At 42.7% G+C, this 22,353-nt stretch overlaps 1 protein-coding gene across 2 annotated transcripts in view; it reads right to left on the reverse strand.

Annotated features, from left to right (window-relative positions):
* Positions 1-22,353, reverse strand: part of RGS3 (regulator of G protein signaling 3) — a 1,044,909-nt gene that overhangs the window by 625,913 nt on the left and 396,643 nt on the right. For both annotated transcript variants that reach the window (XM_053695840.1, XM_053695841.1), the window contains one exon: positions 16,043-16,124. In XM_053695840.1, the coding sequence (XP_053551815.1) occupies positions 16,043-16,124 (82 nt within the window). The remainder of the gene's footprint in view (positions 1-16,042; positions 16,125-22,353) is intronic.

Consider the following 22,353-nt stretch of genomic DNA (forward strand, 5'->3'; position numbering starts at 1 on the left):
ATATAAAGCAAAATTGATCAAATTCCTTAAATGACAGTTTCAGGAATGGGAAAAAATGCCAAAGAACAAGCTTCTAGCAACCAGAAGCAATAAAAAATGAGACTTAAATAATGTGGAGACAAAAGTGACGCCCATATTTTTTCGCGCCAAATAAGACGCCCACATCATTTGGCGCCTAAATGCTTTTTGGCGCCAAAAATGACGCCACTTCCGGAACGCCGACATTTTTGGCGCAAAATAACGTCAAAAAATGACGCAACTTCCGGCGACACGTATGACGCCGGAAACGGAAATAGAATTTTTGCGCCAAAAAAGTCCGCGCCAAGAATGACGCAATAAAATGAAGCATTTTCAGCCCCCGCGAGCCTAACAGCCCACAGGGAAAAAGTCAAATTTTAAGGTAAGAAAAATGTTAAAATGCATTATCCCAAATATGAAACTGACTGTCTGAAAATAAGGAAAGTTGAACATTCTGAGTCAAGGCAAATAAATGTTTGAATACATATATTTAGAACTTTATAAACAAAGTGCCCAACCATAGCTAGGAGTGTCACAGAAAATAAGACTTACTTACCCCAGGACACTCATCTACATATAGTAGATAGCCAAACCAGTACTGAAACGAGAATCAGCAGAGGTAATGGTATATATAAGAGTATATCGTCGATCTGAAAAGGGAGGTAAGAGATGAATCTCTACGACCGATAACAGAGAACCTATGAAATAGACCCCGTAGAAGGAGATCACTGCATTCAAATAGGCAATACTCTCCTCACATCCCTCTGACATTCACTGCACGCTGAGAGGAAAACCGGGCTCCAACTTGCTGCGGAGCGCATATCAACGTAGAATCTAGCACAAACTTACTTCACCACCTCCATCGGAGGCAAAGTTTGTAAAACTGAATTGTGGGTGTGGTGAGGGGTGTATTTATAGGCATTTTGAGGTTTGGGAAACTTTGCCCCTCCTGGTAGGAATGTATATCCCATACGTCACTAGCTCATGGACTCTTGCTAATTACATGAAAGAAATTAACTAATAAGGAGTATAAACAGCCACTTCTGAGTTAATAAAATATCCCAGAAAAGTAAAAGGCTGCACATACCTCTATGCTGAGCGACAGCAAGACAGTCCCCACACGATCAAGAGGTCCTTTTACTCCTCATGTAGTTCTGTGGAGACATACAGGGTCTTAGTTAATATCTGCTAAGACCATCACATGCAAGGCAGCCCTCAGTATGGGAGGCACAGAGAGAATTTGAAATCCCCATTGCTTTTAAGCCACCTGTAGCTCTGCTCCAGAGGCTAGCCAGGAATACGGCTAAACCCTGAATAAAATAGAACTCACTGGTACCATTTAAAAAAAAAAAAACTCTTGATTGAAGAATCTAAGCTAACACCTCACTTTACCTCTTCCTACCACTAACACAGGCAAAGAGAATGACTGGAGTGGGAGGGAAGGGAGGAGCTATTTATACAGCTCTGCTGTGGTGCTCTTTGCCTCCTCCTGCTGACCAGGAGGTGATATCCCACAAGTAAGGATGAAATACGTGGACTCATCGTATCTTAAAAAACAAACAAACATTTACCACACATACTCCAAATAAAAATATTTAAGCCAAAAAACATAAGCAGGCTAATCCTTCCCAAGTAACCCCTCAGCTTCTCACTGTCAGTGCCTGCGTTCTGCCAAAATGAAATCCTTAACAAGGATAAATGTGTCCCCAGAATTTATTGCAGCCATACTATTGTTAAGTGCAAGCCTCCACCTTGAAGACAAGAATGCACTTACCTACAATCTAGCTGTCTGGCAGACAGCTCACAAGGCGTGAAAGGACACATACTCCTTACAGAGACCTGTGTAAAAAAGAAAGAACAGCGGAAACCTACTCTGGCTTTCTATACTAGGGCAGCAAATCTGTTAGGAAAATGCAGCAAGGCCCACCTTACAAGTTCCTAGTTGCTTTAAAGTCACCACTACCCCCCTACTGAAGAGATTAACGTGGACTATGGCTAAACCCAAAAAATCTTGATTGTAGCGAAAGCAATCAAATCTTAACTTCCTCCATTGACAGAGGCAAAGAGAATGACTGGGGATTATAGGTTGCCTCCTCCTGCTGGTCAGGAGTGATATTCCCACTAGTAATTGACTACATCGTGGACTCTTCATATCTTTGGAAAGAAAAGGCCTTATTTTTAGGGGGCGCATTCCAGTTTTGCAACTTGGAATTTTCACATCTGTCATCATGCACCCATGTCCTATTTGGGACATTTCTGAAGCCGGCCAATGTAATTTACCCCCATCAAACTATATATTTTTTAAAAGTAAACACCCTAGGGTATTTGAAATGCTGGTACTTTAAGACTTTCCATGCTCTAATTCAACCACCAGTCTTTGTCAAACTTTTGGGTAGTCATTTTTTGTGTTATTTTTCACACACATATTGTACTTTAGGCATGGGTTTTCAAAGACGACACCAATATGTGTTCAGCAACATCTCCTGAGTACAGTGATACCACCTATGCATAGGTTTGTTGGCTTTTTTTTGGGGGGGTGGGTGCAATGCCAAACTTTTGTAATGTGTTTGTGATTATTTTTTCACATTTAACATATCTTCTTTGACTAAAAAATTGTATGGTGGTAAATTTTCAATTTTACACACACATTGGTTTTTGACTATGATTTAGGAGAGCTTGTTATAAGCTAAAAAAAACAGCACCAATTTTAGAACTTATAAAAAATAGAACAGTGAAATCTGGCACAGTAAAAGTAAAAAACAAGCAAACTCAGTAACAGTAAACATAGCCCCCCCAAAAAAAAAATGCAGAGTCCAGGCTGTCCAAGTGCAATCAGGACAGTAAAAGGTGGTGTCACTTCTCTGCCCCCTCTTGGTACAGACTCAGCATTTTTTTTCTGAGGATTCTGCTTCACCGCAGTGTGTGTGTGTGTGTGGGGGTTATGTGGGTTCCGGGGTTTGCTTTTTTGAACAACAAAAAAGCGTTGTGGGTTTCAATCTGCATTAAGATAATTGCAACCTTCTTGTACAAGGCCATTGTCTTCCGCATAATTAGGTAGGGCTGCAGCAGCTGATCTGCCAGATCAACCCCACCCATATGCCGGTTATAAGCCTTGATGCACACTGGCTTCCTTAGGCTCTCAGCTCTGCCACGTACAGACATCTCCACAGTCCTCAAATTGTGGATGGTTGTAATTAGGTACACATCCTTATTTTCTCTTTACTTAACTGCCAACAGCTCCGCTTGGCGCAGAGCTGAGGCCCCCCCTTCGTAGCCGGGTGCTTGCAAGTTGTCCTTGGAAACCTGTGGGGTTCTTTCTAATTGTACAACAAGCTACTGTATCAAAACAATACAGTAGCTTTGTTCATCAAGGGTTAATATCAGGTCCCAGACAATCTTGCCAGTGTTTCAATATGTTCTGGGCAACCTAGAGGGTCAAGGTGGCTATCCTTTCCCTCATACACCCGGAAGGTCTGAGTATACCCAGACTCGCTCTCACAGAGCTTATACACCTTTACTCCATACCTGGAGCGCTTGGAAGGCATATACTGCTTGAAGCCAAGCCTTCCCTTAGACTTTATCAGGCAATTCATCCACGCATATATTTCTTCCAGGTGTATACGCCTCTGCAAACCTGGCAGCAAAGTGGGTAATCAGTGGGCGGATTTTATACAGCCTGTCAAAATGGGGATGCTCCCTAGGGGGCACAGGTTGTTCTCACTGAAGTGCCTGAAATGTAGAATCATTTCATTCATCTTCCTCGACATACACTGGGAGAAAATGGGGGTAGAACAGATGGGGTTACTGCTCCAGTAGGAGCGGAAGGAGGGTTTCTTTATTATGCCCATCAGCAAAGTCAATGCCCAGAATTTTTTAAATTCTGGCACATCGATGGGGGCCCATTGCTGCTTTGCCAAATATGAATCAGGCTTTGCAGCATGGAACTGATGGGCATATAAATTAGTTTGGGCGACAATGTTCCCCAATACATTATCACCCAGAAACGCCTCCATAAATTGTTGGGGCTAAATCCTGCCACATCCACATTAATGAAAGAATTTGCTGTGAAGGGTGGTGATGTGGCAATACCCACCCTTCAGCAGCAATGGCAGCTGGAGCAACACTTCTCCTTCTGGCAGGAGGCTACCAGGGGGGATAGCACCCACAGATACATCACTATCAGTTGAGACTGTATCTAATGATGTATCTGAGCATATCTGAGTATATGGTAGGGTCAAAATTGAGGTCTGAGTCAGACAGAGGCGTCTGACACTAGGATGGCATATGCCTCCTCAGCACTATATGTTCTCTGTGACATGATTTATTTTTATCTGTCAAAGAGGGGGGGGGAACAAAACAAAAAAACACTAAATTTAAATTAACTAAATGGCTCTAAAAAGAGACTTTGGGTGTCACAAAAAAAAAAAAAATACTTTAAAAAAAATTAACCGCTAAAAAAAATACAGAGAGCAAAAAAGTGCTGTTGTGCAAGAGCCAGTGATTTATAGTGATCACTGGCAAGCTAGGGGTTAATGGCTCTGAAAAGAACCTTTGGGTCTCACAATTTTGAAACTAATTTAACTAACTAAATCTCTCTCTCTCCTAAACAAAGATCTCTCTCTCTCCCACAAAAACACAAGTGAGGAGAGGGAGGGAGATCCACACTGGTCAGTGTCAATATTTACTAATAGACAAATTAGTTTTTTTTTTAATTATAAATGTAATTATAGGGGCAAGCTCAGATTGGATGACCCCAGCCTGCCCCTATGAGGCAGGCAGGCTAGGGACACCCCCAGAAGCCCCATGATGCACTGAGCAGCACCATATTTGAAGCCACATGGGGGAGAGGGGGGCTATATGGGGCTTTTTTAATTAAAAATGTGTATTAAAAAAAAACATTTTTTTTTAGATATTATATTTTACTAAGTGCCTCGACACTCAGCACACTGTCAGAGCATCAGAAGCCCGTCCGATGGCTTCTGATGCCCTGCTTGACTGCCAGGCTCCACGTGGAGCGAAACCAGAAGTGATCGCTCCGTGGGAGATATCAAAAAAGAGCCCAGCAGTCAGGAACAGTATTGCAGGATGCCTCAACATCAAGGTATCGCTGCAATACTGTTTGAGCGGCTGGACGAGATCTCGATCACTTCCAGCGCTCAGATTACCCGAGGACATGTCAGGCACGTCCTTAGTCCTTAACTGTATTTTTTTGTAGGACGTGCCTGACACGTCCTCGGTCGCCAAGGGGTTAATGGGGAACTTAGAATGACCTCTCCTAAGGAAAGTCCATGATGAGCTAAAAGTCAAAGAAGGACCACCTTTAAAATCAGTGCAAATGTCTGCACTTAACGGGAAATTCTAAAATTCTAAAATTAAACTTTCATGATTCAGATAGGACATGCAAATTTAAACAACTTTCCAATTTACTTTATCAAATTTGCTTTGCTCTTTTGGTATTCTTAGTTGAAAGCTAAACCTAGGTAGGCTTGCATGCTAATTTCTAAGCCCTTGAAGTCCGCCTCTTATCTCAGTGCCTTTCTGACAGTTTTTCACAGTTAGACAGCACTAGTTCATGTGAGGCATATAGATAACATTATGCTCACTCCCGTGGAGTTATTTATGAGTTAACATAAATACAAGCCTGTCAAAATAATAAAAAAAAAGGGACAGTCTGCAGATGCTTAGATACAAGGTAATCAGAGAGGTAAAAAAACAAAATTTATGCTTACCTGATAAATTCCTTTCTCCTGTAGTGTGGTCAGTCCACGGGTCATCATTACTTCTGGGATATTAACTCCTCCCCAACAGGAAGTGCAAGAGGATTCACCCAGCAGAGCTGCTACATAGCTCCTCCCCTCTACCTCACCTCCAGTCATTCGACCAAGGACCAACGAGAAAGGAGAAGCCAAAGGGTGTAGTGGTGACTGGAGTATAATTCAAAACATTTTTTACCTGCCATAAAAAACAGGGCGGGCCGTGGACTGACCACACTACAGGAGAAAGGAATTTATCAGGTAAGCATAAATTTTGTTTTCTCCTGTTAAGTGTGGTCAGTCCACGGGTCATCATTACTTCTGGGATACCAATACCAAAGCTAAAGTACACAGATGACGGGAGGGACAGGCAGGCTCTTTATACGGAAGGAACCACTGCCTGAAGAACCTTTCTCCCAAAAACAGCCTCCGAAGAAGCAAAAGTGTCAAATTTGTAAAATTTGGAAAAAGTATGAAGAGAAGACCAAGTTGCAGCCTTGCAAATCTGTTCAACAGAAGCCTCATTCTTAAAGGCCCAAGTGGAAGCCACAGCTCTAGTAGAATGTGCTGTAATTCTTTCAGGAGGCTGCTGTCCAGCAGTCTCATAGGCTAACCGAATTATGCTACGAAGCCAAAAAGAGAGAGAGGTAGCCGAAGCTTTTTGAACTCTCCTCTGACCAGAATAAACGACAAACAGGGAAGACGTTTGTCGAAAATCCTTAGTTGCCTGTAGATAAAATTTCAGGGCACGGACTACATCTAGATTGTGTAGCAGACGTTCCTTCTTCGAAGAAGGATTAGGACACAAAGATGGAACCACAATCTCTTGATTGATATTCCTGTTAGTGACCACCTTAGGTAGGAACCCAGGTTTAGTACGCAGAACTACCTTGTCTGAATGAAAAATCAGATAAGGAGAATCACAATGTAAGGCGGATAACTCAGAGACTCTTCGAGCCGAGGAAATCGCCATTAAAAATAGAACTTTCCAAGATAACAGCTTGATATCAATGGAATGAAGGGGTTCAAACGGAACACCCTGTAAAACATTAAGAACTAAGTTCAAACTCCATGGTGGAGCAACAGTTTTAAACACAGGCTTGATCCTAGCTAAAGCCTGACAAAAAGCTTGAACATCCGGAACTTCTGACAGACGTTTGTGTAAAAGAATGGACAGAGCTGAAATCTGTCCCTTTAAGGAACTAGCGGATAAACCCTTTTCTAAACCTTCTTGTAGAAAAGACAATATCCTCGGAATCCTAACCTTACTCCATGAGTAACTCTTGGATTCGCACCAATATAAGTATTTGCGCCATATCTTATGATAAATCTTTCTGGTAACAGGTTTCCTAGCCTGTATTAAGGTATCAATTACTGACTCCGAAAATCCACGCTTTGATAGAATCAAGCGTTCAATCTCCATGCAGTCAGCTTCAGAGAAATTAGATTTTGATGTTTGAAAGGACCCTGAACTAGAAGGTCCTGTCTCAGAGGTAGAGACCAAGGTGGACAGGATGACATGTCCACTAGATCTGCATACCAAGTCCTGCGTGGCCATGCAGGCGCTATTAGAATCACTGATGCTCTCTCCTGTTTGATTCTGGCAATCAATCGAGGAAACATCGGGAAGGGTGGAAACACATAAGCCATCCCGAAGGTCCAAGGTGCTGTCAAAGCATCTATCAGAACCGCTCCCGGATCCCTGGATCTGGACCCGTAACGAGGAAGCTTGGCATTCTGTCGAGACGCCATAAGATCTATCTCTGGTTTGCCCCAACGTCGAAGTATTTGGGCAAAGACCTCCGGATGAAGTTCCCACTCCCCCGGATGAAAAGTCTGACGACTTAAGAAATCCGCCTCCCAGTTCTCCACTCCCGGGATGTGGATTGCTGACAGGTGGCAAGAGTGAGACTCTGCCCAGCGAATTATCTTTGATACTTCCATCATTGCTAGGGAGCTTCTTGTCCCTCCCTGATGGTTGATGTAAGCTACAGTCGTGATGTTGTCCGACTGAAACCTGATGAACCCCCGAGTTGTTAACTGGGGCCAAGCCAGAAGGGCATTGAGAACTGCTCTGAATTCCAGAATGTTTATTGGTAGGAGACTCTCCTCCTGATTCCATAGTCCCTGAGCCTTCAGAGAATTCCAGACAGCGCCCCAACCTAGTAGGCTGGCGTCTGTTGTTACAATTGTCCAGTCCGGCCTGCTGAATGGCATCCCCCTGGACAGATGTGGCAGAGAAAGCCACCATAGAAGAGAATTTCTGGTCTCTTGATCCAGATTCAGAGTAGGGGACAAGTCTGAGTAATCCCCATTCCACTGACTTAGCATGCCCAATTGCAGCGGTCTGAGATGTAGGCGTGCAAAGGGTACTATGTCCATTGCCGCTACCATTAAGCCGATCACCTCCATGCATTGAGCTACTGACGGGTGTTGAATGGAATGAAGGACACGGCATGCATTTTGAAGCTTTGTTAACCTGTCTTCTGTCAGGTAAATCTTCATTTCTACAGAATCTATAAGAGTCCCCAAGAAGGGAACTCTTGTGAGTGGAAAGAGAGAACTCTTCTTTTCGTTCACCTTCCATCCATGCGACCTTAGAAATGCCAGTACTAACTCTGTATGAGACTTGGCAGTTTGAAAGCTTGAAGCTTGTATCAGAATGTCGTCTAGGTACGGAGCTACCGAAATTCCTCGCGGTCTTAGTACCCCCAGAAGAGCACCCAGAACCTTTGTGAAGATTCTTGGAGCCGTAGCCAATCCGAATGGAAGAGCTACAAACTGGTAATGCCTGTCTAGAAAGGCAAACCTTAGATACCGGTAATGATCTTTGTGAATCGGTATGTGAAGGTAAGCATCCTTTAAATCCACTGTGGTCATGTACTGACCCTTTTGGATCATGGGTAAAATTGTCCGAATAGTTTCCATTTTGAACGATGGAACTCTTAGGAATTTGTTTAGGATCTTTAAATCCAAGATTGGCCTGAAAGTTCCCTCTTTTTTGGGAACCACAAACAGATTTGAGTAAAACCCTTGTCCTTGTTCCGACCGCGGAACCGGATGGATCACTCCCATTAATAAAAGATCTTGTACGCAGCGTAGAAACGCCTCTTTCTTTATTTGGTTTGTTGACAACCTTGACAGATGAAATCTCCCTCTTGGGGGAGAGGATTTGAAGTCCAGAAGGTATCCCTGAGATATGATCTCTAACGCCCAGGGATCCTGGACATCTCTTGCCCAAGCCTGGGCGAAGAGAGAAAGTCTGCCCCCCACTAGATCCGTTCCCGGATCGGGGGCCCTCGATTCATGCTGTCTTAGGGGCAGCAGCAGGTTTCCTGGCCTGCTTGCCCTTGTTCCAGGAATGGTTAGGTCTCCAGCCTTGTCTGTAGCGAGCAACAGCTCCTTCCTGTTTTGGTGCAGAGGAAGTTGATGCTGCTCCTGCTTTGAAATTACGAAAGGAACGAAAATTAGACTGTCTAGCCTTAGGTTTGGCTCTGTCTTGAGGCAGGGCATGGCCTTTACCCACTGTATTGTCAGCGATAATTTCTTTCAACCCGGGCCCGAATAAGGTCTGCCCTTTGAAAGGAATATTAAGCAATTTAGATTTAGAAGTAACATCAGCTGACCAGGATTTTAGCCACAGTGCTCTGCGCGCCTGAATGGCGAATCCGGAATTCTTAGCCGTAAGTTTAGTTAAATGTACTACGGCATCCGAAATAAATGAGTTAGCTAACTTAAGGGCTTTAAGCTTGTGTGTAATCTCATCTAATGGAGCTGATTCAAGTGTCTCTTCCAGAGACTCAAACCAAAATGCTGCTGCAGCCGTGACAGGCGCAATGCATGCAAGAGGTTGCAATATAAAACCTTGTTGAACAAACATTTTCTTAAGGTAACCCTCTAACTTTTTATCCATTGGATCTGAAAAGGCACAGCTATCCTCCACCGGGATAGTGGTACGCTTAGCTAAAGTAGAAACTGCTCCCTCCACCTTAGGGACCGTTTGCCATAAGTCCCGTGTGGTGGCGTCTATTGGAAACATCTTTCTAAATATTGGAGGGGGTGAGAACGGCACACCGGGTCTATCCCACTCCTTAGTAACAATTTCAGTAAGTCTCTTAGGTATAGGAAAAACGTCAGTACTCGACGGTACCGCAAAATATTTATCCAACCTACACAATTTCTCTGGTATTGCAACTGTGTTACAATCATTCAGAGCCGCTAACACCTCCCCTAGTAATACACGGAGGTTTTCCAGCTTAAACTTAAAATTTGAAATATCTGAATCCAGTCTGTTTGGATCAGAACCGTCACCCGCAGAATGAAGCTCTCCGTCCTCATGTTCTGCAAATTGTGACGCAGTATCTGACATGGCCCTAATATTATCAGCGCACTCTGTTCTCACCCCAGAGTGATCACGCTTACCTCTTAGTTCTGGTAATTTAGCCAAAACTTCAGTCATAACAGTAGCCATATCCTGTAATGTGATTTGTAATGGCCGCCCAGATGTACTCGGCGCTACAATATCACGCACCTCCCGAGCGGGAGATGCAGGTACTGACACGTGAGGCGAGTTAGTCGGCAAAACTCTCCCCTCGTTGTTTGGTGAAATATGTTCAATTTGTACAGATTGACTTTTATTTAAAGTAACATCAATGCAGTTAGTACATAAATTTCTATTGGGCTCCACTTTGGCTTTAGCACATATAGCACAGATATCTTCCTCTGAATCAGACATGTTTAACACAATAGCAAATAAACTAGCAACTTGGAAATACTTTTCAAGTAATTTACTATAATATGCAAAACGTACTGTGCCTATAAGAAGCACAGAAAAAGTTATGACAGTTGAAAATTGATAAACTGAACAGTTATAGCATCAAATCTTTGTAAAAAACACACTTTTAGCAAAGGATTTCTCCCATTAGCAAAGGATAATTAACCCTGATAGCAGAAAAAAAATACAGAAATAAACGTTTTTTATCACAGTCAACTACAATCTCACAGCTCTGCTGTGAGTGATTACCTCCCTCAAAACAAGTTTTGAAGACCCCTGAGTTCTGTAGAGATGAACCGGATCATGCAGGGAAGACAATAAACTTCTGACTGAATTTTTTGATGCGTAGCAAAAGCGCCAAAAAAGGCCCCTCCCCCTCATACACAACAGTGAGAGAGATCAGTAAACTGTCATAAATTAAATAAAAACGACTGCCAAGTGGAAAAAATAGTGCCCAAAACATTTTTTCACCCAGTACCTCAGAAAATTAAACGATTTTACATGCCAGCAAAAAACGTTTAACATAAATAAATTAAGTGGTATTAAAAAGCCTGTTGCTAGTCCCTGCAAATTAGGCTAAAGTCTTATGCATACAGTATAATTCCAGTGAAGTGCCATTCCCCAGAATACTGAAGTGTAAAATATACATACATGACAGCCTGATACCAGTTGCTGCTACTGCATTTAAGGCTGAGTTTACATTATATCGGTATGGCAGAATTTTCTCATCAATTCCATTGTCAGAAAATAATAAGCTGCTACATACCTCATGCAGATTAATCTGCCCGCTGTCCCCTGATCTGAAGTTTACCTCTCCTCAGATGGCCGAGAAACAGCAATATGATCTTAACTACTCCGGCTAAAATCATAGAAAAAACTCAGGTAGATTCTTCTTCAAATTCTACCAGAGAAGGAATAACACACTCTGGTGCTATTATAAAATAACAAACTTTTGATTGAAGGTATAAAACTAAGAATAATCACCACAGTCCTCTCACACATCCTATCTATTCGTTGGGTGCAAGAGAATGACTGGAGGTGACGTAGAGGGGAGGAGCTATGTAGCAGCTCTGCTGGGTGAATCCTCTTGCACTTCCTGTTGGGGAGGAGTTAATATCCCAGAAGTAATGATGACCCGTGGACTGACCACACTTAACAGGAGAAACATAATTTATGCTTACCTGATAAATTTATTTCTCTTGTAGTGTATCCAGTCCACGGATCATCCATTACTTGTGGGATATTCTCCTTCCCAACAGGAAGTTGCAAGAGGATCACCCACAGCAGAGCTGCTATATAGCTCCTCCCCTCACTACCATATCCAGTCATTCGACCGAAACAAGCCGAGAAAGGAGAAACCATAGGGTGCAGTGGTGACTGTAGTTTAATTAAAATTTAGACCTGCCTTCAAAGGACAGGGCGGGCCGTGGACTGGATACACTACAAGAGAAATAAATTTATCAGGTAAGCATAAATTATGTTTTCTCTTGTTAAGTGTATCCAGTCCACGGATCATCCATTACTTGTGGGATACCAATACCAAAGCTAAAGTACACGGATGATGGGAGGGACAAGGCAGGAACTTAAACGGAAGGAACCACTGCCTGTAGAACCTTTCTCCCAAAAACAGCCTCTGAAGAAGCAAAAGTATAAAATTTGTAAAATTTTGAAAAGGTGTGAAGCGAAGACCAAGTCGCAGCCTTGCAAATCTGTTCAATAAGGGCCTCATTTTTAAAGGCCCAGGTGGAAGCCACAGCTCTAGTAGAATGAGCTGTAATCCTTTCAGGGGGCTGCTGTCCAGCAGTCTCATAGGCTAAGCGTATTATGCTCCAAAGCCAAAAGGAGAGAGGTTGCCGAAGCTTTTTGACCTCTCCTTTGTCCAGAGTAAACGACAAACAGGGCAGATGTTTGACGAAAATCTTTAGTAGCCTGTAAGTAAAACTTCAAGGCACGGACTACGTCCAGATTATGCAAAAGACGTTCCTTCTTTGAAGGAGGATTAGGACACAATGATGGAACAACAATCTCTTGATATTCCTGTTAGAAACCACCTTAGGTAAAAACCCAGGTTTGGTACGCAGAACTACCTTGTCTGAATGAAAAATCAGATAAGGAGAATCACATTGTAAGGCAGATAACTCAGAGACTCTACGAGCCGAGGAAATAGCCATCAAAAACAGAACTTTCCAAGATAAAAGTTTAATATCAATGGAATGAAGGGGTTCAAACGGAACTGCCTGAAGAACTTTAAGAACCAAGTTTAAGCTCCACGGGGAGCAACAGTTTTAAACACAGGCTTAATCCTAACCAAAGCCTGACAAAATGCCTGGACGTCTGGAACCTCTGCCAGACGCTTGTGCAAAAGAATAGACAGAGCAGAGATCTGTCCCTTTAAAGAACTAGCTGATAAGCCTTTGTCCAAACCCTCTTGGAGAAAGGACAATATCCTAGGAATCCTAACCTTACTCCGTGAGTAACTCTTGGATTCACACCAATAAAGATATTTACGCCATATCTTATGGTACATTTTCCTGGTGACAGGCTTTCGTGCCTGTATTAAGGTATCAATGACTGACTCGGAGAAGCCCCGCCTTGATAGAATCAAGCGTTCAATCTCCATGCAGTCAGTCTCAGAGAAATTAGATTTGGATGATTGAAAGGACCTTGTATTAGGAGGTCCTGTCTCAGAGGCAGAGTCCATGGTGGAAGAGATGACATGTCCACTAGGTCTGCATACCAGGTCCTGCGTGGCCACGCAGGCGCTATCAGAATCACCGATGCTCTCTCCTGTTTGATTTTGGCAATCAGTCAAGGGAGCAGAGGAAACAGTGGAAACACATAAGCCAGGTTGAAGAACCAAGGAGTTGCTAGAGCATCTATCAGCGTCGCTCCCGGGTCCCTGGACCTGGATACTTAACAAGGAAGCTTGGCGATCTGGCGAGACACCATGAGATCCAGTTCTGGTTTGCCCCAACGATGGACCAGTTGAGCAAACACCTCCGGATGGAGTTCCCACTCCCCCAGATGAAAAGTCTGACGACTTAGAAAATCCGCCTCCCAGTTCTCTACGCCTGGGATGTGGATCGCTGACAGGTGGCAAGAGTGAGACTCTGCCCAGCGAATTATCTTTGAGACTTCTAACATCGCTAGGGAACTCCTGGTTCCCCCTTGATGGTTTATGTAAGCCACAGTCGTGATGTTGTCCGACTGAAATCTGATGAACCTCAGCGGTTGCTAACTGAGGCCAAGCTAGAAGAGCATTGAATATTGCTCTTAACTCCAGAATATTTATTGGGAGGAGTTTCTCCTCCTGAGTCCACGATCCCTGAGCCTTCAGGGAGTTCCAGACTGCACCCCAATCTAGAAGGCTGGCACCTGTTGTTACAATCGTCCAATCTGGCCTGCGGAAGGTCATACCCTTGGACAGATGGACCCGAGATAGCCACCAGAGAAGAGAATCTCTGGTCTCTTGATCCAGATTTATTAGAGGGGACAAATCTGAATAATCCCCATTCCACTGACTTAGCATGCATAATTGCAGCGGTCTGAGATGCAGGCGCGCAAATGGCACTATGTCCATTGCCGCTACCATTAAGCCGATTACTTCCAGGCACTGAGCCACTGACGGGCGTGGAATGGAATGAAGGACACGGCAAGCATTTAGAAGTTTTGATAACCTGGACTCCGTCAGGTAAATTTTCATCTCTACAGAATCTATAAGAGTCCCTAGGAAGGAGAGTGGGGATAGAGAACTCTTTTCCACGTTCACTTTCCACCCATGCGACCTTAGAAATGCTAGAACTATCTCTGTATGAGACTTGGCAATTTGAAAGCTTGACGTCTGTATCAGGATGTCGTCTAGATAAGGAGCCACCGCTATGCCTCGTGGTCTTAGAACCGCCAGAAGTGAGCCCAGAACCTTTGTAAAAATTCTCTGGGCTGTGGCCAACCCGAAGGGAAGAGCCACAAATTGGTAATGCCTGTCTAGAAAAACAAACCTTAGGAACCGATGATGATCTTTGTGAATTGGTATGTGAAGGTAGGCATCCTTTAAGTCCACTGTGGTCATGTACTGACCCTCTTGGATCATGGGTAGGATGGTCCGAATAGTTTCCATTTGGAATGATGGAACTCTGAGGAATTTGTTTAAGATCTTTAGATCTAAGATTGGTCTGAACGTTCCCTCTTTCTTGGGAACCACAAACAGATTTGAATAAAACCCCTGTCCTTGATCCGTCTGCGGAACTGGATGGATCACTCCCATTACTAGGTCGTCTTGCACACAGCTTAGGAATGCCTCTTTCTTTATCTGGTTTGCTGATAACCTTGAAAGATGAAATCTCCCTTGTGGAGGAGAAGCTTTGAAGTCCAGAAGATATCCCTGAGATATGATCTCCAACGCCCAGGGATCCTGAACATCTCTTGCCCACGCCTGGGCGAAGAGAGAAAGTCTGCCCCCCACTAGATCCGTTTCCAGATAGGGGGCCATTCCTTCATGCTGTCTTGGGGGCAGCAGCAGGCTTTCTGGCCTGCTTGCCCTTGTTCCAGGACTGGTTAGATTTCCAGGCCTGTCTGGAATGAGCAACAGTTCCCTCTTGTTTGGAAGCAGAGGAAGTTGATGCTGCTCCTGCCTTGAGTCTGCAGAGGCTTAGATACAGGGTAATCACATAGATAAAAAGTATATTAATATAACTGAGATAAGGAGCAGTCTGCAGAGGCTTAGATAGAAGGTAATCACAGAGGTAAAAAGTATATTAATATAACTGAGATAATGAGCAGTCTGCAGAGGTTTAGATACAGGGTAATCAAAGAGGTAAAAGTATATTAATATAACTGAGATAAAGGGCAGTCTGCAGAGGCTTAGATACAGGGTAATCACATAGGTAAAAAGTATATTAATATAACTGAGATAAGGAGCAGTCTGCAGAGGCTTAGATACAAGGTAATCACAGTGGTATAAAGTATATTAATATAACTGTGCTGTTTATGAAAACTGGGGAATGGGTAATAAAGGGATTATCTATCTTTTTAAACAATAAAAATTGTGGAGTAGACTGTCCCTTTAACAGCTTGAGATAAACAAGCTCATATAATCCTTAATAGGGATACTCTCCTCCAGAATTAATTTTTCCCTATATTTTTTTTCAAGTTTGACAGTTAATGGCTTCAGATTTAAAAGTTAAACTAAAACATTTTTATAAACTTAAAATAGGTAAACTGTGATCGTTTTTCATTCATCTAAAAAATATTTTAATAAGTATTTAGCAGATATTCCTGAGCTGTTTAATTTAGTTTTTATCAGTCTAGATTTTCCTCTTAACCAAAGATCAAATCGATATTTCGGTACACCATGATGAATTCCCAGCGAAATTCAGATATAAAATATACACACACACACATATATGATACAATAAAGCTAAACAAAAACTAAATAAAAATACTGTGGTGGAACAGACATTGCTTTAAACAAAAACATAAAAAAAAGATAATTCCCCACCTGGATCCACTGACTGGACACGCACAGGGGAGTCACAGCAGATTGTAAAGCCAAAACCGTCACTCCCTCGAGGAATCATAAACTGCAGACACAAAACATGATGTTAATATTGTAGAAATGGTAACGACAGTTCAGTTGGTTTGTAGCCAAGTGTTTAAATGCAAATTTATAAAAATATACATTGTTTTTATTGTTTTTCTAGTTCTCTATAAAACCAATACAAATCACAACAATCAGATCAAATGTAAAATAACGGGAAAACCAATGATAGCACAAAAGCAACTCATATTACCCATACAAAATTCCCCTGAATTTATGTTACTTTTGCTAAAAAACATGATACCCCAAGAGTGGGGTATGGGATAATTTGATAACACAGGGTAAGGTAACTATACTGGGCAAAATAAATAGTACCTACGGCAACTGAGAGGAGGTAAGTGGACTTGGGGGGGGGGGGGGTACTTATCTATATTTTTTTTTTTTTTTTTTTTTTTTTTTTTTCCCTCTCTCTCTTTTTCTTTCTATGTCTGTCCGGTTTTTCTTGTTGCACGTCTTTTTTATTGTTTCTTTGTTTAGTTGATTTTGTTTTTAGTATTGTCTCTAGATGGGGTTACACTATAATAGGTAAAAGCCCCAAAAGCAAGGTATACATTTGGAAAAATGTTTCTAGACTATTCAGCCACTATTGTAAAGTTTTTATAGGTTGGGTTTTTTCTTTTTTATAGTGACATAGTGTCAACAGGGTAATTGAATGTTTAATAGAGGTAGAGTCTAAACTGAAAGTTGAAAACACATCTAATTTCAGGCTACGGATTCTTTTAAGTTAAAATTTAACTTATTTGTATTAGTACTCTGTTATTCTATAATCAATGTAAACACCCTGCGTGGTGAAATGCTAGCCCAAATTGTTGGGCCAAATTTTTGTTTCGGTATACCCTGCGTGGTGAAAGGTAAGCCAATTTGTAAGGCTGTTATCTTGCTTTTGGTTAATAAAAAGGAAAAAAAAAAAAAAAAAAAAAAAAAATAACGGGAGAAAACAAGTAAATATTTATAGTGAGTCCAGCAACTAGAAAATGGAGACACAAAATAAAAGTTTAGGGGACATATTTATCAAGTTCCATACGGAGCTTGATGCCCGGTGTCTAAAGACCGCTGCTTCATAACCTGTCCGCCTGCTCTGAGGTGGCGAACAGAAATCAACCCGATCGAATATGATCGGGTTGATCGACACCCCCTGCTAGCTGCTGAATGGCCGGGAATCTGCAGGGGGCGGTATTGCACCAGCCGTTCACAAGAACGGCTGGTGCAATGATAAATGCAGAGAGCGTATGCTGTCAGCATTTATCGGTGTGCAGCAGACATTATCCGCTATATGGGATCATGCCCGTTCGCACCATAATAAATAGGCCCTTAGTTCTTTACAGCAAATGAGAAAATAGGAAATAGAACAAATATCATGGTTTAGTTCTCTGAGTAACAATAAGAAAAAGAACAAAATTTATGCTTACCTGATAAATTTATTTCTCTTGTGGTGTATCCAGTCCACAGATCATCCATTACTTGTGGGATATTCTCCTTCCCAACAGGTAGCTGCAAGAGGACACCCACAGCAGAGCTGTCTATATAGCTCCTCCCCTAACTGCTACTACCAGTCATTCGACCGAAGACAAGCAAGAGAAAGGAGAAACCATAGGGTGCAGTAGTGACTGTAGTTTAAAAATAAAATATACCTGCCTTAAAATGACAGGGCGGGCCGTGGACTGGATACACCACAAGAGAAATAAATGTATCGGTAAGCATAAATTTTGTTTTCGCTTGTAAGGTGTATCCAGTCCACGGATCATCCATTACTTGTGGGATACCAATACCAAAGCTATAGGACACGGATGAAGGGAGGGACAAGGCAGGTGCTTAAATGGAAGGCACCACTGCCTGCAAAACCTTTCTCCCAAAAATAGCCTCCGAAGAAGCAAAACTCTCTGATTACAGAGAGTAGGGCACCGAGAACCTTTGAAAAGATCCTTGGAGCTGTTGCTAGGCCAAAAGGAAGAGCAACAAATTGGTAATGATTGTCTAGAAAAGAGAATCTCAGGAACTGATAGTGATCTGGATGAATCGGAATATGAAGATATGCATCCTGTAAGTCTATTGTGGACATATAATGCCCTAGCTGAACAAAAGGCAGAATAGTCCTTATAGTCACCATTTTGAATGTTGGTATTCTAACATAACGATTCAACATTTTTAGATCCAGAACTGGTCTGAAAGAATTCTCTTTCTTTGGAACAATGAACAGATTTGAATAAAACCCCAGACCCCGTTCCGGAAAGGGAACTGGCACATTTACCCCGGATAACTCCAGGTCTGAAACACACTTCAGGAAAGCCTGCGCCTTTACTGGGTTCACTGGAATGCGTGAGAGAAAGAAACTTCTCACAGGGGGTCTTACCTTGAAACCTATTCTGTACCCTTGAGAAACAATGTTCTGGATCCAATGATTTTGGATTGAATTGATCTACACATCTTTGAAAAATCTTAGTCTGCCCCCTACCAGCTGCGCTGGAATGAGGGCCGCACCTTCATGCAGACTTGGGGGCTGATTTTGATTTTCTAAAAGGCTTGGATTTTTTCCAGACTGGAGAAGGCTTCCAATTGGAAACCGTTCCTTTAGGAGAAGGGTCAGGTTTCTGTTCCTTACTCTGACTAAAGGAACGAAAACGATTAGCAGCCCTAAATTTACCCTTAGATTTTTTTATCCTGAGGCAAGAAGGCTCCCTTCCCCCCCAGTGACAGTTGAAATAATAGAATCCAACTGAGGACCAAATAATTTATTACCTTGGAAAGAAAGAGATAGCAATGTTGACTTAGAAGTCATATCTGCATTCCGAGATTTAAGCCATAAAGCTCTTCTAGCTAAAATAGCTAAAAACATATACCTGACATCAATTCTAATGATATAAAAAATGGCATCACAAATGAAATTATTAGCATGTTGAATTAGCTTAATAATGCTATACACATTAGGATCTGGTACTTGTTGCGCTAAAGTTTCCAACCAAAAAGTTGAAGCCGCAGCAACATCAGCCAAAGAAAACATAATTTATGCTTACCTGATAAATTTATTTCTCTTGTGATGTATCGAGTCCACGGATTCATCCTTACTTGTGGGATATTCTCCTCCCCTACAGGAAGTGGCAAAGAGAGCACCCACAGCAGAGCTGTCTATATAGCTCCTCCCTTAGCTCCACCCCCCAGTCATTCGACCGAAGGCTAGGAAGAAAAAGGAGAAACTATAGGGTGCAGTGGTGACTGAAAGTCTTAAAATAAAAATATATATGCCTGTCTTAAAAAAACAGGGCGGGCCGTGGACTCGATACATCACAAGAGAAATAAATTTATCAGGTAAGAATAAATTCTGTTTTCTCTTGTAAGATGTATTGAGTCCACGGATTCATCCTTACTTGTGGGATACCAATACCAAAGCTTTAGGACACGGATGAAGGGAGGGACAAGACAGGGACCTTAAACGGCAGGCACCACTGCTTGTAGAACCTTTCTTCCAAAAATAGCCTCCGAAGATGCAAAAGTATCAAATTTGGAAAATTTGGAAAAAGAATGAAGTGAAGACCATGTCGCCGCCTTACAAATCTGTTCAACAGAAGCCTCATTTTCAAAAGCCCATGTGGAAGCCACAGCTCTAGTAGAATGAGCAGTAATTCTTTCAGGAGGCTGCTGTCCAGCAGTCTCATAGGCCAAACGGATGATGCTTTTCAGCCAAAAGGAAAGAGAGGTAGCCATAGCCCTTTGACCTCTCCGTTTACCAGAATAAACAACAAACAATGAAGATGTTTGACGGAAATCTTTAGTTGTTTGTAAGTAGAACTTGAAAGCACGAACCACATCAAGATTGTGCAACAGACGTTCCTTCTTTGATGAAGGATTAGGACACAGAAGGAACAACAATCTCTTGATTGATATTCTTATTAGAAACAACCTTAGGAAGAAACCCAGGTTTGGTACGCAAAACCACATTATCTGCATGGAAAACAAGGTAAGGGAAATCACAATGTAAAGCAGATAGCTAGAAACTCTTCGAGCCGAAGAGATAGCTACTAAAAACAAAACTTTCCAAGATAGAAGCTTAATATCTATGGAATGCATAGGTTCAAAAGGAACTCCTTGAAGAACTTTAAGGACTAAGTTTAAGCTCCAAGGCGGAGCAACAGGCTTAAATACAGGCTTAATTCTGACCAAAGCCTGACTAAATGCTCGAACGTCTGGGACATCTGCCAGACGTTTGTGTAGTAGAATAGACAAAGCAGATATTTGCCCTTTTAGGGAACTAGCTGATAATCCCTTCTCCAAACCTTCTTGGAGAAAAGACAATATTCTAGGAATCCTGATCTTACTCCACGAGTAACCTTTGGATTCACACCAATAAAGATATTTGCACCAAATCTTATGATAGATCTTCCTGGTGACAGGCTTTCTAGCCTGAATCAGGGTATCAATGACCGACTCAGAGAAACCACGCTTTGATAGAATCAGGCGTTCAATCTCCAAGCAGTCAGACGCAGAGAAATTAGATTTGGATGCGTGAACGGACCTTGGATTAGAAGGTCCCGCCTCATTGGTAGAGTCCACGGTGGAACCGAGGACATGTCCACTAGGTCTGCATACCAAGTCCTGCGTGGCCACACAGGTGCTATCAGAATCACCGAAGCTCTCTCCTGCTTGATTCTGGCAACCAGACGTGGAAGGAGAGGAAACGGTGGAAATACATAGGCCAGATTGAAGGACCAAGGCACTGCTAAAGCATCTATCAGTACCGCGTTGGGATCCCGGGACCTGGATACGTAACGAGGAAGTTTGGCATTCTGACGGGACGCAATCAGATCCAATTCTGGTGTGCCCCATAGCTGAATCAGCTGGGCAAATACCTCCGGATGGAGTTCCCACTCCCCCGGATGAAAAGTCTGACGACTTAGGAAATCCGCCTCCCAGTTCTCTACTCCTGGGATGTGGATTGCTGAGAGACGGCAAGAGTGATTCTCTGCCCATCGGATTATTTTGGTTACCTCCATCATCGCTAGAGAACTCCTTGTTCCTCCTTGATGACTGATATAAGCTACAGTCGTGATGTTGTCCGACTGAAACCTGAAGCGCATTGAATATCGCTCTCAGTTCTAGAATGTTTATCGGAAGAAGAGATTCCTCCCGAGACCATAAGCCCTGTGCTTTCAGGGGAGTTCCAGACTGCACCCCAGCCTAGCAGGCTGGCATCTGTTATTACAATGAGCCACTCTGGCCTGCGGAAGTACATTCCCTGAGACAGGTGGTCCTGAGACAACCACCAGAGAAGAGAATCTCTGGTCTCCTGGTCCAGATGCAGTTGAGGAGATAAATCTGCATAATCCCCATTCCACTGCATAGTTGCAGTGGTCTGAGGTGTAGGCGGGCAAAAGGAACTATGTCCATTGCCGCTACCATGTGTCCGATTACCTCCATACACTGAGCCACTGATGGCCGAGGAATGGAATGAAGAGCTTGGCAAGTAGTTAAGAGTTTTGATTTTCTGACCTCCGTCAGAAAAATTTTCATTTCTACCGAATCTATCAGAGTCCCTAGAAAGGAAACTCTTGTAAGAGGGAAGAGAGAACTCTTTTTTTATGTTCACCTTCCACCCGGGAGATCTCAGAAAAGCCAACACGATGTCCGTGTGAGACTTGACTAGCTGGAAAGTCGACGCCTGAATTAAGATGTCGTCTAGATAAGGCGCCACTGCTATGCCCCGTGGTCGTAGAACCGCCAGAAGGGACCCTAGTACTTTTGTGAAAATTCTGGGAGCCGTGGCCAACCCGAAGGGAAGGGCCACAAACTGGTAATGCCTATTTAGAAAGGCGAATCTGGGAAATTGATGATGATTTCTGTGAATAGGGATGTGTAGATACGCATCCTTTAAGTCCACGATAGTCATATATTGACCCTCCTGGATCAGAGGTATAATAGACCGAATAGTCTCCATCTTGAATGATGGAACTTTGAGGAACTTGTTTAGAATTTTGAGATCCAAGATTGGTCTGAAAGTTCCCTCTTTTTTTGGGAACCACAAACAGTTTTGAGTAAAACCCTAGCCCCTGTTCCTCTTTAGGGACTGGGCGGATCACCCCCATGGTATGTAGGTCTTCTACACAGCGTAAGAATGCCTCTCTCTTTGTCTGGTTTACAGACAATCGAGAAATGTGAAATCTCCCCCTTGGAAGGGAGTCTTTGAATTCCAGAAGATATCCCTGGGACACAATTTCTAAAGC

Source organism: Bombina bombina, chromosome 12 (genome assembly GCF_027579735.1).
Source record: "Bombina bombina isolate aBomBom1 chromosome 12, aBomBom1.pri, whole genome shotgun sequence".
Taxonomy (NCBI): domain Eukaryota; kingdom Metazoa; phylum Chordata; class Amphibia; order Anura; family Bombinatoridae; genus Bombina; species Bombina bombina.